This window comes from Anolis sagrei, chromosome 5 (genome assembly GCF_037176765.1).
Source record: "Anolis sagrei isolate rAnoSag1 chromosome 5, rAnoSag1.mat, whole genome shotgun sequence".
In the NCBI taxonomy this organism is placed as follows: Eukaryota; Metazoa; Chordata; class Lepidosauria; order Squamata; family Dactyloidae; genus Anolis; species Anolis sagrei.
This window is the reverse complement of record NC_090025.1, coordinates 47,644,811-47,660,401: the sequence shown is the minus strand read 5'-3', so window position 1 is coordinate 47,660,401 and position 15,591 is coordinate 47,644,811. Positions and strand designations below refer to the sequence as shown.

General features: G+C 39.6%; 1 protein-coding gene across 1 annotated transcript; it reads right to left on the bottom strand.

The window, feature by feature from the left end:
- Positions 1-5,597: 5,597 nt before the first annotated feature.
- LSM6 (LSM6 homolog, U6 small nuclear RNA and mRNA degradation associated) lies at positions 5,598-15,381 on the bottom strand. The gene is made up of 5 exons (XM_067468688.1): positions 15,299-15,381; positions 11,375-11,398; positions 9,070-9,173; positions 8,481-8,594; positions 5,598-5,857 (listed from the first exon to the last, which is right to left on the bottom strand). Exons 3-5 carry the CDS (start codon positions 9,161-9,163, stop codon positions 5,823-5,825), a joined length of 243 nt encoding a protein of 80 aa, XP_067324789.1. The 5' UTR covers positions 9,164-9,173; positions 11,375-11,398; positions 15,299-15,381; the 3' UTR covers positions 5,598-5,822.
- Positions 15,382-15,591: the final 210 nt, after the last annotated feature.

Sequence of the window (15,591 nt, the reverse complement as noted above, 5' to 3'; positions counted from 1 at the left end):
CAATGGGTAACAAGTCAATTGCAAGGAAAAACATATTCCTCATTTTAGTATCCAAGCCTTTCCTCGTTTCCCCTCTTACGATACAGTTGCTTCTCACAAACCTAGTTTTCCACGGAATAGCCTTGGCCATAACCTTTTATAGTCATCATTCCATCGTATGTCTCTAGGCCAGGCACTGGCAAGCTTTCTAACTTTGAGGCCGCATGGCAGGCCAGAGCAGGGTGGGCAGGCTGGAAAGGAGGGGGTTCTCCCCAAGTCCCCTCCCTGCACTTTCCTCCCATTTCTCTTCTCTTGTGGAGGCAGAAAGTGAAGGAAAGATGGGAAACGTTTGGATCCCAAAAGGATTGGTCTTGGTCATGATGAGATGGCGGATGAGAGAAAAAAAAAGTGTATCCTTTAGACTCCTGAGCTAGAATCCTAGAGTTGGAAGAGACCTCCAAGGGCCATCCAGTCCAACCCTCTGCCATGCAAGAAGACAAAATCAAAGCACTCCCAATACAGCCTCTGCAGAAAAGCCTCCAGAGAAGGAGACTCCACCACACTCCCAGGCAGCCTATGCCATTCTCCAACAGCTCTTACTCTCAGGAAGTTCTTCCTAGTCTTTTCAGTCAAATCTCTTTTGAATCCATTTATATTTTCTTGTACTTACCTTGGTATACATGTTCCTTCAGGCAGGCAGCAGTTTTCTCCTTCCGCCTTTTAAGCAAACATCCTTCAAAGAAAAAAGTCATTTGCTTTTTCCACTAATAGGAAGTTCAGCAGCTGTTGCCTTAATACTTAAAACTTACAGGAACTCTGTCAGTGCGCAAATTCAGTTTTAATCATGTTAAGATTTCGTCACACACAACTCATCCTCTTTAAAAACAAACCAATACACAATGAGAACAAAGTTTGTACAATGAAAACAAAATATGGGGTACAATTCTATGTATATTTGTATTTATGTGGGAGGGAATCCCTACCGATGCTTCTTTAAGTGAACATATAATTGGAACTATCAAATTATTATAGAGAGATACAAAGCTTGTGTCTGTAAACCTCCATAGGTTTTTTTTTTTCCAACTCAAAGACTGCTAGGACTAAGACAGAATGGTTTTATTGCACACAGTGGGGGATTTTTTGACAAGTTCAAGGATCTGGTTTCTAGGGGAATCATTAGAGAAAAAGAAATAATCCATGAGCAGAGGAGAGCTTAGACAAAAGTCAATGCGTGGGGTTTTTTTAAAAAAAAAACAACATAAAAATGAGCTCACAAGGGGCAATGGCTGCTGCCATGTGAACTTTAGTTTTCTCTGTCCTCTTATGTCTACTTGGGCTGATGTCATTGATTTTAGCCAAGGAGATATGTCATGACTACAAAATCCCACGAGGAAAGGCTGCAAGTGATAACTGAAGTTTCTGCGCTTGGGCAATATAAGGTTTTATATTGGGTATGGGCAAGCTTGAGCCCTCAGATGTTTTCAACATCAACTCCCAGAAATCCCAGCCAGCTTACCGGTTGTTAGGAATTGTAGGAGCTGAAGTTCAAAACACCTAGAGCAGTGATTCTCAACCTTCCTAGTACAGTTCCTCATGTTATGATGACCCCCCAACCAGAAAATTATTTTGTTACTGTTTCAAAACTGTAATTTTGCTACTGATATGAATCACAATGCAAATATCTGATATGCAGGATGTGTTTTCATTCACTGAACCATATTTGGCACAAATATACGATACGCCCAAATTTGAATACTGATGGGTGGTGGTGGTGGTGGTGGTGGTGGGGGGTGTTGTGATTTTGTAGTTGCTGGGATTTATAGTTGACTTACAAGAGCATTCTGAACTTCAGCAACAATGGAATTGAACCAAACTTGGCACATGAACTGCCATGACCAACAGATAATACTAAAACAGTTTGATGGGCATTAACCTTGAGTTTTGGAGTTGTAGTTCACCTACACCCAGAGATCACTGTGGATTCAAAAAATGATGGATCGGGGCCAAACTTGGCATGAATACTCAATATGCTCAAATGTGAATGCTGGTGGAGCTCGGAGAAAATAGACCTTGACGTTTTGGAGTTGTAATTGCTGCGATTTATAGTTCACCTACAATCAATGAACATTCTGAATCGCACAGATAGGATTGGGCCAACCTTCCCACACAGAACCCCCATGACCATCAGAAAATACTGTGTTTTCTGATGGCCTTTGGCGACCCCTCTGACATCCCCTCAAGACTCCCCCAGGGGTCCCGACCCCCAGGTTGAGAAACGCTGACCTAGAGAGCCAAAGTTTGCCCATGCCTGTTTTATATCATGAAGACAACGTTTAAAACTATATTAACTGTTCAAGTTCTATTCCACATTATCATAATTTTTAAAATGCTTCAAGCAGAATAAAAACAGAACTATTGCGTTGAGAATTACTGAACATTGTATATAGTATACATTAGATGGTATATATTAGATGGTCACAAGAGCAAAGAGAACTAGAAAGTTGTTCTAGACATTCAGAAAGTTAAAGCATGACTAAAGCTAGCACCTATTTTAATTGGTAACTTTAAAAGTTCCAAACATTGTTTCAGGAGGCAAATTCTAACTGAAATACACTTTATCTTTGTAACTTGAAATTATAGTGCTTTGAACATTTAAAGGATATTACAGATCAACAACATACAGAGGTTTAGTTATCTCGTTATTTTTTATTAAAGTGCACATTATTTTTGTGAGTTCATTTTCTACAGTTGGGATTCTTTCCACTCTTTTCAGTATGCATAGTCTTAAGGCAAACAGTGAACATCCAGCACACAAAGGGACTTAATGCAAACATTGAATATGCGGCTCACAGTATACAGATAGGAATAAGAAGCCTATTTCACTTTTTTAAGACTGAATAACAAAGAACCTTGTATCCCTGATATTACCAATTTAGCTTTTTTTAAATAGGAACTGTGTCCAAAGAGGCCATGAAAGGTACAGCTACATCAGTGTCATTACACAACTAATGTTACAATATTATGGTGGAAACTGTGCTTTTCACAATGCAACACAGTTGGAAATGTGAATCCCCAACTGCTGTCTTGAGATATGCATGCATCGCAGTGTATATGTATCTGGGTCATGGCTCTTCAAACAAGCTTTTCCTTAAAGTTTTGACAAGATTAAACATCTGTGGAGAAGATATTGTGAAATGAAACAGCTTGTAGCGAAGACAAATATTGTACTAATATACTGTTATAGATAATGAGAAGTAAAACAGGTTACAGGGTGAGCATACCTTTTGATGGTTCAATGTATTCAAACTTGTTTCATGATCAAAATTATAAAAAATATTGTATATAAAATTATCTTCAGGCTATGTGTATAAAGCAAGCATGGACAAACTTCAGCCCTCAATGTGTTTTGGACTTCAACTCCCATAATTTCTAACAGTGGCTGTTAGGAATTGTGGGAGTTGAAGTCCAAAACACTTGGAGGGCTGAAGTTTGCCTATGCCTGGTATAAAGTATATATGAAACATAAGTGAAATTTGCGTCTAGGTCTCATATCTAAAATATCTCATTATATACATATATGCAAATACAGATATTCCAAAATCCAAAACACCTCTGGCTCCAAGCATTTCAATGATATACTTGCTTCCAGGAACCATGGGAGAAGTTGAAGAGACAAAGCTTGCCAACTGTCTTCTTACAAAAAGATAATTTTAAAAAAACGAAACAGATTTTCTTCTCTTCAAAAAAAATACTGATAGAGCAAACATATGGTTTTGCTTATTCGACAGACCTGTCAAACCCGTGCCAAAAAGTTAAAGTTATTGAACCACACTGTACAATTGTGCCTTCTTTTTATTCTGAGTAAAAGCATGAGAAATGTTTAATGTTACTAAGTTAACAATTATTAATGTATTGTCTTCGAGAGTTGCTGTTCCCCTTTGTATATTAGATGTCCTTAGAAAGTATAGAGCTGGGATGTTGAGTTCACACAATTGTTAGTGTTCATTCATGCTTAACGGTAAGGTATGTGCTGCTTCAAATAGGCAGTACAGTGCTCCCTCACTTATTGTGGGGGTTCTGTTCCAGGACCATCCGCAATAAGTAAAGGCCGCAAAGTAGGGATGCCATATTAATTTTAATATTTATACATTATTTTATATATTATTTTCTTACCCGTGCTTCCTTACCCGCTTCCTGGCCCATCCCAAGGGCACCTGCCTGCCTCCCTGGCCTCCGCAGAGCCTCCAGAGCCACACAGCCAGCAGCAGGCCAGAGGCAGGTCTTCCCTGCCTCACCTCAGACCGCTGCACTTCTGGGGTCTGTGGAGGCCAGGGAGGCAGACCTTCCCTGCTGTGCCTCAGGCCACCACACCTTTGGGGTCCCTGCCCTCCACTGGACATAAATATTTAATATTTTTAATTAATATTTTCAAAAACCCGTGAAACAGCGAGTCCTCTAAAAACGAACTGCGAAGTAGCGAGGGAACACTGTCTATCACGATGGACAATACTTGAAGTTTGATATCAAAACAGCATATTAACGTCTGTATTATATTCTTCTGCTTTACTTTAGCTCCTCTAGCAGTATAATTCTACTCAGAAGTGAGGCCCAATAAGTTTAAGGGAAAATTAAAACCAAGTATTAGCATATCAGTATAGCCTAGAAGTATATGAAAGGGGAACAAGACACTTTTCTAGATACTCTAGTATCTGTTTTTTATTCTTCTTATTTTGAAAAAAATATTATTTTCAAGAATCTGCAGAAAATAAGAAAGATTTCAATGCTTTAGGTATATAGTTAGAAGTGACTGAGTTTTCTAAATTTAGTCTGCTGGATATAATTTCTGACTTCAAGCTTCTCTCCCATTATTCCACTTTCTCTACTTAAAAATCCAAGTATCTAATTGATTATTTCTGGCACCAATATTTGAAAGCAGAAAGGAGTTTGTGCTCTCAACAATGACTTAATAAATCCATGAGATGAAACCTTGACTAATCCAATCCTATAGAGACCTCCTCTGTGTATATTATAACAAAAACTGCTAATTAATTTTCTTGTTTCTATTTGAAAATGCCAGATATCTAAAACTTGATTTTAAAAATTAAAGGTTAATAGATTCAAGGGCTTAAATCCTTAAACTTTTTATCTTGTGAGGCCTCATAGTTCACTGATGAAAAGAGAAAGACAACAGAATTAATAGCAACCAGGAGAGAAAAATGCTGCCAGGATATGGAGTGCTGGCACACAAACAGCAAAGCCGATCACTTTCTCACTTAGTGCTTTCTACAGCTGGCACAGTGTTAATCCTAGGCATTTCCTTCCAAGTTCTTGCTATTGTAGGATTGTCACCGCTACAACCCCACAGCCAAGGTTTTTGTGGGTTAACTTCAATCAGCAACTGAACATTTTACTTAATTAGTATAGCTTAAGAAATAGTCTGTGTTTTCAATATTGGACACACAGTTTGTCTTACCTTCTCAGTCATCCAAAAACTTGGAAGACAATTTTTCACACCTTGGCAGCCCAAGGAAAGTTCCAGTATGGTGTTATTCCTCAACGTGGATCTGTTCATATGAGTACCAGATGTTGCTTAAATTTAGCTTTACAGAACAAACAGGTCAGGTTATTTTCCGTTTTTATTTCATTTCAAATCACAACAGAAAAAAATTGTTCCAAACTGAGAAAAAGTTCCATTTTGGTTTTATGTATAAAAAAATATCCATACAGACCATGTAACTTTACGGCACAACATAATAGTCTTGTATACTGAAGGATTACAGGTAGCAAACAAAACTTTTAAGAAACTAAAGTAGCAAAATGAAATATTTCATCTTCTTGTAGGCTCACATTCTCCTCTTCTGTGTACTTATATACAACACTGTTTGAAAGGAAAAGAAAAGAAAATTAAGATACTTTGCAGAAATCTATGTGACTGATATATCAACTTCATTTCACTAACTCTATTATTTCTACCAGAACATCCAGTTGGGTCAGATCATGCCATTTTCCACATAAGAAGGGCATTTTAAACTTTGCACTTAAGTAGAAAATGGAAATTAAATAAAAATATGATCTAATACATCTTCATATACATAACTACTATAGGGTTATTCTATTATAGCACCATGCCAGTTTTTCCTGTATTTGTACAACAGAGCCAACATTTGCACAAAAACTTTCTTCATGGTTCTAAGGTATTTTTTGTTTTATAAGATCAGAGAGAGAATGAAAAATCTTAGTAGTAGGAAAAAGTTCACATCCTTAGAAATAAAAAAAACAAGACTCAGAAAAAAATACTATGCCGTTTTAAAACCTACTAGTTAAAATGTAAGGGGTTTAAACAGGAACATACCTCTTCCATTTGGCCAACAGCATTTTGCTTTGTTCTCAAATTAAATGTGGGCCCCTCCACACAGCCATAAAACCCAAAATATCAAGGCAGATAATCTACAATATTTGCTTTAAACTGGGTTATCTGAGTCCACACTGCCTTCGAATCCAGTTCAATGTGGATTTTATACAGCTGTGTGGAAATAGTTTTCTAAGATCTACAGAGATACTAGCAGGGACACTTCAGCAAGCGAGAGTCCAAAAAGTGGCAGGCTAAAACCCAGAACTTCAACCATCGTTGATACTAAATCAGCGACTCCCTCCTGGGGTCACAGAAGACTGGATGACATGGAAGGCACTGAACAAACTGCCCTCTGACACCACGAGATGCAGAGCCTACCTTAAGAAATGGGGCTACAAAGTGAAGGCCATGACATGTGAGTGTGAAGAAGAGCAAACCACAGACCACCTATTACAATGCAGCCTGAGCCCTGCCACATGCACAATGGAGGATCTTCTTATAGCAACACCAGAGGCACTCCAAGTGGCCAGCTATTGGTCAAAGGCATTTAGTATAATGCCAATTATGATTTTAAATACATTACAACTGTACCCTTGCTTCGCTTCTGACATGATAAATAAATAGCTGTGTGGAAGAGGCCTGTATGATATTGTACTATACTTCTAATATGGGTATCAAAGAGAAAATAATTTCTGCTGGAATTTTGTAGTAGTTGCATGTGTTCTGGATTTTATTTATTCATCCTATTTTTCTATAGGGAATTTTCAATTTTTTTCAAATCTATTTTTTTTATTAAGAGTAGAAAGGGAAGATCAAGGATTGAGGGGTCAAAAGAAAAAGAAAGAAAACAGAAGGGTATTTTTCCTTGTACATGTAAAGTGGGAGAACAATGATGTAACAAAAATACAAGAAAAAAAACTACCAAAAAACCCTACCAAAATAAAAATAAAAATAGAAGGGTATTTTTTTCTTGTACATGTAAAGTGGGAGAACAATGTTGTATAGATTCTTTCACATGTGGTGGACCTGTAAGGATGCAAAAAGGTTCTGGAAGAAAATACATGCAGCAACCCAACACATTTTCAAGATTAAATTCCCCATGAAGCCAGAATTTTACCTTTTAGGCATAACTGATTTGGACCTACCGCTAGATTACAATGATGATATTTTGTTTACTTATTTGACCACTAACTTATTTGACCACTGCTGCCAAAATTTGCTACGCGAGATATTGGAAGGAAAAAAATAACACCAGATATAGATGAATGGTTTCAGAAAGTGAGAGAGATCAAAGACATGGATAAACTAATTTTTTTGTTAAAGAAAAATTCAGGGAATCTGATTAAATATACAGACTGGTCAAAGATAGAGGAATATGAAAAAATGAGATTTAAATAGATATATTAAAAGTCACTAGTGTATAATGGAGATACAAGAAGAGCCGATTTACTTTATTGTAAACTGTACCCTCAATAGAAAATATTTAGGTAAAGACAACGATAAAGCCGCAAAGGATTAGATGGAAGTCAACAGACTCTTTATTTTAATAGTAGTTTTTTCTTGAATTCTTGTTATATGTTTTCTATTTTCCTATTATATTATTGTTCTATAGGGAATTTTCTATAGGGAAAATTTATTTATAATATTTATTTATATACTGACATACAAACATTCTCATCACTCTCTCCTTCACTTTTGTGCCACTACAACCATCTGAAGTGGTACAACACTTAGGAAGACAATCCCATTTTCCCACTTGAATTTCCAGCAAGGGTGGAAAAAACTAGTAGAAATTCCAACTTCATATAAACCCACACACATGTGCATGCACACACACAAACAAACATACAAAATTATAAATTAAAAACACACACATACACACATGTGCCCTACCACCATATAGCAGTTGAAGAGAAATTGTGAGAAACTTCATCTCTAAATCTTTTCCCAGTTTAAAAAAACAACCACACATAACAATGCCACAAAGTATATGTAGAATATCTCCCTTCCAATATGTGATGAAAGAAGGTCAACTGGCAGGATTTCTAGGCAGACTTGTATTTCTCTGTTAAGATGATTGGTATGATTTCTTCAAAACATTTGAAATGCGTATACCCAACTCTAGTATCTCTTAGTAAAGTATAAGTACCATTGTTTCCTCTGATGAAAGCATCTCCATATTTATTCTTCAGCTGTCCGTTTACGTATTCCTCTGTCTGTTCCAGAGCTATATTCATATATCCATCCAAGCAAGCCAGCACTCCTAGAACAATTAAACACAGAACTATTCAGATTTGAAAACTACACTTGTTTTGACTACCATTTGGGAGAACAAGCAAAATATAAATGAAATCAATCACTTTTCTAAGCAAATGTTGCATTAAAATTGCATGTAAATAGTGCATCACAAAAATGACTGGAGAAACTGAAACACATAGCTAATGGGAAGTCACATTCACCTATCAAATAAAGCAATATTCATTTTCTAACATTCAGTATACAAACTAAAAAGTTGCCATACAGAACTTTTAACACAGGGCTAATCTGCTTTGAAAGCTAGAAAAGCTATTCTTTCATTTATGGATTATGTAAAAATTATGTTAAAAGACAATTCATGGTAACACAGAACCTTCCCCAGCCATTCTGTACCATCAAAGTTTATATTGGTTCTTTGGCCTGACTAAAATATGGTGTAAATATATGAAGCTGGCTAAAGGATGAGACAGAAAAAAACGTACCTCGATAATCAACTCCAGAATTTAGCTTTACAACAACTGGTCTTCCAATTATTTGTTTCAAAAAATCACTTGGAGTTTGTTTCCGCAGGCTCATTCTGCCAGACCTAAACAAATAAGAATGAGGAAAATGCTTTATCTTGAAGAATGCAAAAGAGATAAAAACAAATGCTCAACAATGACAGTGAGATGGAATACACAGGAGTTTGCTAGGGAAATATCAAATAAAATGGTTGTTTTAAATGAAGAGATACTGGTTCCACAATCACCAAAAATTATCTTTAGCTACATAATCTGATATTCTTATTTAGATTTGCACATGAATCTATAAGATCTGGAGCCCCAGTGGCACAGCTGAGCTGCTGAACTTGCTGACCAAAACATCAACAGTTCGAATCTGGGGAGCGGGGTGAGTTCCCACTGTTAGCCCCAGCTTCTGCCAACTTTGTAGTTCGAAAACATGTAAATGTGAGTAGATCAATAGGTACTGCTTCGGCAGGAAGCTAACCGTGCTCCATGCAGTCATGCTGGCCACATGACCTTGGTTTAGAAATGGAGATGAGCACCACCCCCCAGAGTCAGAAACAACTAGACTTAATGTCAAGGGGAAACCTTTACTATATAAGATCTATTCACCATACAAAACGTATTTCTTCATTTAAATATAACATGGAATAAATAGCCTCTAACAACATTTTTAGAATTATTAAGTGGAAGTCCTATTTATATTCTTATACTACCCACTTCTTAAATTTATATTTTTTGCTTTCATCAACCTCAGTTCTAAGTGTCACTTAGACTTTTATCCTTCACATTCTCTAATGAGTTTTTGATATGTCACAAATGGTTAAGCAATCCACAAGCAAACACAACATCTGAGACACAACAGGTCTTTGTAAATGCACACAGGGACATAGACTGAATTCATTAGCAGAAATAGGTTTCAATGGATCCAATTATTTCTAGGACAGTCAGAAGCATTGTTGCTATAGGATATAATCTGCCACAGAGGTGCTGGCCTGAGACCCATCACCAACACTTAGATTAGTTCACAAGTAAAATCCAGAAAAAAATATCTGCAGAAAGTGGGCCAAGGGTAATTCGAAATTAGAACTTGGCCCTCTCAGTTACTTTTCAGGACAATAATTAGCTTTCCACTTTCAATATTTTTATAAGTGCCCTAAATAAGAGTGCAGAGGGATTGCTGATCAATTAACAGAGATATAGGTGGCACCTTAGGTACCAGCATTGATTTGAATAGATCCAAACACATTATGCCAAAACTAAATGAGGTTCAACAGGCAACCTGAAATGCACACGATGAAACAGAATTCTGCTCTGTGAGTCCAGAAGAGATTTCAGTTGAAAATCAGGATACATTTCATAACCATAAAAACTGTTATGTTGTGGAAGACACTTGCCTATGAAGATGGTGGAGTCTCCTTTTGCTAGAGCAATTTAAGCAGAGCTGGACAACTGTCAGTTACAAAATTAAAACTTTGCAGAGCCTATGCTTAGTAGTGAGTTGGGCATGACCTCTAGTAGCTTTCAACTTATGGGGGAAATTTTATGGCTAGTCCCAAGTAAAGTACTGTACTCCAACTGAATCTGCAGGCATTAGTGTTTTATTTTCTCCAAGGAATGACCCTTGATTTATCTAATCATATCAAAATCAATTTTGGCCTCAAAACCTGTCCTCAACTTATATATGAGGTTGACTTATACATGAATATATGGTACATTATTTCACTGATTCAACAGCTGTTATATTGGGACTAACAACTGGATTTAGCCCTATAGAAATGTATATTTCAAACAGCACTGAGAAAAAAAGTTCTAGAATCTGAATTAAACTGTAGTCTAGATATACACTTATTACTTAGACAGTCCACAAGAACTTAGATGGATTTATTACCAAGGAGACATGGATATGATTGTGGTGGATGTCCAACCAAATCCAATGGGATGTTGCTATTTGTATATAGCTATGTACTTTTACATTTTAATGGAGTATGCATTCCAAAATTGGGTGGGGTGATACCCATGGCTTGATGTCATATTATCTGTTTCTAGTATGAAAAAGGAAGAGCAGCCGACCAAGGGCAAGATGGATGGATGGTATCCTTGAAGTGACTGGCTTTACTTTGAAGGAGCTGGGGATGGTGACGGCCAACAGGGAGCTAAGCATGGGCTGGTCCATGAGGTCATAAAGAGTAGGAAGTGAATGAATGAACAACAAAAGTATATTCATCACCTAGTAAAGAGTTTAAAAACACACAGGATGTGGTGGTTAGTATCACATACTTACCCAGTCACTTGGCGATGAGAATGGCTGTGAGGATAAAAATACAGAGTGAAATGAGAAAACCGACCTCGATCTTAATCCATTATTGACAAGAAAAACATACTGCTTTCAGCCTTAACCTTTATTCCTTTGGAAAACCAACTGCGTAGATCCATACTGATATCTTCTCTCATTCTACCATTATAAAGGGTGGTTTGGAATGGGGGGAAAATCAATTTTTTCCCAATATTGTAGCTGTTTTTAATTTTGGGTGAGGAATCAGAAAAACAGAATTAAAACAGTTAACTACACACAGTTCATTCACAACTTTTTTTTTGCAATTCCATGGTTGCCCAGTTTTGATTAACATTCAGGCAATTCAATTGCGATTCTAGTATGATTCTTTAAAATGCTTTTGAGTTGATTTTCACATCAGATGTCAGCAAATTTGAAAATCTATTAGGCTGTACCTATGCTGCAGTATGAATTTGGTTTGATGCCACATTTAAAATGCCATGACTCAATGCTATAGGATCCTGGAAGTTGTAGTTTGACAAGGCACCAGCACTCTGTGGCAGAGAAAACTTTTAAAACTACAGCTCCCAGCACCATGACAGCTTCCAGCACTGTGATTGAGTCCTTGTGGGGAGAGAGGGTGGTCTAGAAATAAAGATTTATTATTATTTGTTTATATTTTTACTTGGCCATAGTGGTCAACACCTTGGTTGCATCCAGAATGGACTACTGTAATGCATTCTACGTGGGGCCTAACTTTGAAGATGGCTCAGAAGCTGCAGTTGGTGCAAAGATCGGCAGCTAGATTACTAACTGGAGCTAACTATAGGGAGCACTCTATGCCCCTATTAGAGCAAGTTAAGTTTCTGGACCCAATTCAAAGTGCAGGTTATCACCAATAAAGCCCTATACGCTTTGGGTCCAACCTATCTTCGAGGCCGCATTGAGATCTACCAGGAAGGCTATTTTCTCAGTCCCACCACCCAGGTACGAGAGGGCCTTCACCATGGTGGCCCGCTCCAGCTCTGGAATACCCTCCCAAGAGAGATTAAGTTAGCTCCCACTCGCCAAGCCGTTTGGGCTAGTTTAAAAACATGGCTTTTTAGGCAGGCTTTCGACTTTGTATAATTTATTGTCAGAGTAAGAATTCACCGATTGTTCACTCCGGGCACTTATTTATTTACAACATTTTTACCCCCATCCCAGGGGGAACTTCTGACAACCCAGCAGTTCGAAAACATGCAAATGGGTGTAGATCAATAGGTACCACTCCGGCAGGAAGGCAACAGCGCTACATGCAGTCATGCTGGCCACATGACCTTGAAGGCGTCTATTGATGCCAGCTCTTCACCTTACAAATGGAGATGAGCACCAACCCCCAGAGTCAGACACGACTAGACTTAATGTCAGGGGAAAACCTTTACCTATTCTTTGCCTATATAAAGGTTTTAACCTTTAAAGCCCTAAACAGTTCTGGCCCAGACTACCTGTCCGAACGTCTCTCCTGTTATGAACCATCATGAAGTTTAAAATCTTCAGGAGAGGCCCTGCTCTCGATCCCACCACAACCGCAAACGCAGTTGGTGGGAACAAGAGATAGGGCCTTCTTGGCAATGGTCCCCCGTCTTTGGAATTCTCTCCCCAGGGACATCAAGCTGGCCACCTCCCTCCTGTCCTTTAGAAGAAAACTGAAGACTTGGCTGTGGGACCAGGCATTCGATTAGTGGACAGTGGCAACTGGAAAGAAGACTTAGGATACCCCTGATATTGAATTTACCCAGACTTGGATTTGGTTTTAATCTAGCATGTTTAATCTATTGTTTAAATGCATTATTTTAATGTTTTAATGTATCCGTTATATGGTGAAAGCATAATACGGTGCTTGTGTGAGGCCACCCTGAGTCCCCCCTCGGGGGGAGAAGGGTGGGGTAGAAGTGTGGGTTGTTGTAGGCTTTTTCGAACTACATGGCCATGTTCTAGAGCCATTTTTTCCTGACGTTTCACCTGCATCTACGGCAAGCATCCTCAGAGGTAGTCAGGTTTGTTGGAACTAGGAAAAAGGGTTTATATATCTGTGGAATGACCAGGGTGGGACAAAGGACTCTTGTCTGCTGGAGCTAGGTGTGAATGTTTCAACTGGTCACCTTGATTAGCATTGGATGGCCTGGCTGTTGTTTGGTGTGGCTTGTTGGTGCCTGGGGCAATCTTTTGTTGAGAGGTGATTAGATGTCCCAGATTGTTTCCTGTCTGTTGTTTTGCTGTTGTAATTTCAGAGTTTTTAATACTGGTAGCCAGATTTTGTTCATTTTCATGGTCTCCTTCTTTCTGTTGAAATTGTCCACATGCTTATGGATTTCAATGGCTTCTCTGTGTAGTCTGACATGGTGGTTGTTAGAGTGGTCAAGCATTTCTGTGTTCTCAAATAATATGCTGTGTCCAGGTTGGTTCATCAAGTACTCTGGTATGGCTAACTTCTCTGGTTGAAGGAGTCTGCAGTGCCTTTCATGTTCCTTGACAAATTCATTCTTTTACATGTTTATGTATTGTTGTTTTATGTATGGCGCTTCAAAGTTCTTCTGTGAGCCACCTGAGTCCCTTCAGGGAGATGGTGGTGGGGTATAAATAAAATTATTATTCTTATGCTGCCTTTCTCTCACAATAGTACCCAATGCAGCTTCCAGAAACAACTCATTTCTTATTACATAGTGTTGTGATGTGAGCACTGAGATTTGGCTTTAGAGCAGGCTTAAGCCAACGTGTTTCCTCCAGTGGTTTTGGACTTCAACTCCCACCATTCCCAACAGCCTCAAGCCCCTTCCTTTCCCCCCTCAGCTGCTTAAGCTTTGAACTGGATTATATGGTAGACCAGGCATGGGCCAACTTGGACCCTCCAGGAGCTTTGGACTTCCAACTCCCACCATTCCTAACAGCCTCAAGCCCCTTCCTTTTCCCCCTCAGCTGCTTAAGCTTTGAACTGGATTATATGGTAGACCAGGCATGGGCCAACTTGGACCCTCCAGGAGCTTTGGACTTCCAACTCCCACCATTCCCAACAGCCTCAAGCCCCTTCCTTTTCCCCCTCAGCTGCTTAAGCTTTGAACTGGATTATATGGTAGACCAGGCATGGGCCAACTTGGACCCTCCAGGAGCTTTGGACTTCCAACTCCCACCATTCCCAACAGCCTCAAGCCCCTTCCTTTTCCCCCTCAGCTGCTTAAGCTTTGAACTGGATTATATGGTAGACCAGGCATGGGCCAACTTGGACCCTCCAGGAGCTTTGGACTTCCAACTCCCACCATTCCTAACAGCCTCAGGCCCTTTCCTTTGCCCCTGAGGGCCTGATCTACCATATAATACAGTTCAAAGATTAAGGAAAGAGTCTGGGGCTGTTAGAAATTGTGGGAGTTGAAGTCCAAACCCCCTGGAGGGCCCAAGTTGGCTCAGGCTTCCTTTAGAGACCGGGGTTCAAATGCTTGCTCAGCCATGAGGCCCACTGGGTGACCTTGGGAGTCAGACACCCGCTCAGCCTTAAAGGAAGGCAAACTCCCCACTCTGAACAATCTTGTCATGGAGTTGCCTTAGGTCGGAAAGGACAATATAAAACGCATTAAACCCGAAAGGGCCAAAGCTGCTCGAAGAGGGGAAGGCCGAAGCCACAGGGTATAAAGTGGCAGAATGAAGAAAGGCCGCTTGTCTTTCATTCAGGAAAGGGCTGTACCAAGAGGCGCGAAGGTGGGGGGGGGGGGCAGAAATGGGCCTTTCCAAGAACCCCTCCACAAAGGAAAGGAAGAGGAGCAGCAAAGCCTCGTCTCTGACCCCTCCCCCGCCGCCAAAAAAACCAAACAAGCCGAGTGGAACGTTCCGAGCGCGAGAGCACAAACAGTTGGGCGCGCGCTCACCGCCCTCCCTGACTTCTCGCCCTCAGTCACTCACCCGCGCCCTCTGACGTCCGCTCACCGTCTCGAACGCCTTCCCCGAACGAAGAACGACGGCGATGATGGATGATAGGCTGCTCGCCGAACCAATCAGCGCTTTTCGGCTTCACGTGGCAGCGACGGTGGCCAGCGCAGGCCAAAACTCTTCGGTGATGGAATTTTTGATTGGAGGCTGTTCTTTCTTTCTTATGTTTGGGAAAGGAGAAGCTTTGGGCCCATCCACACAACCCTATATCCCAAAATATCAAGGCAGGAAATCCCACAGTATCTGCTTTGAACTGGATTATCTGA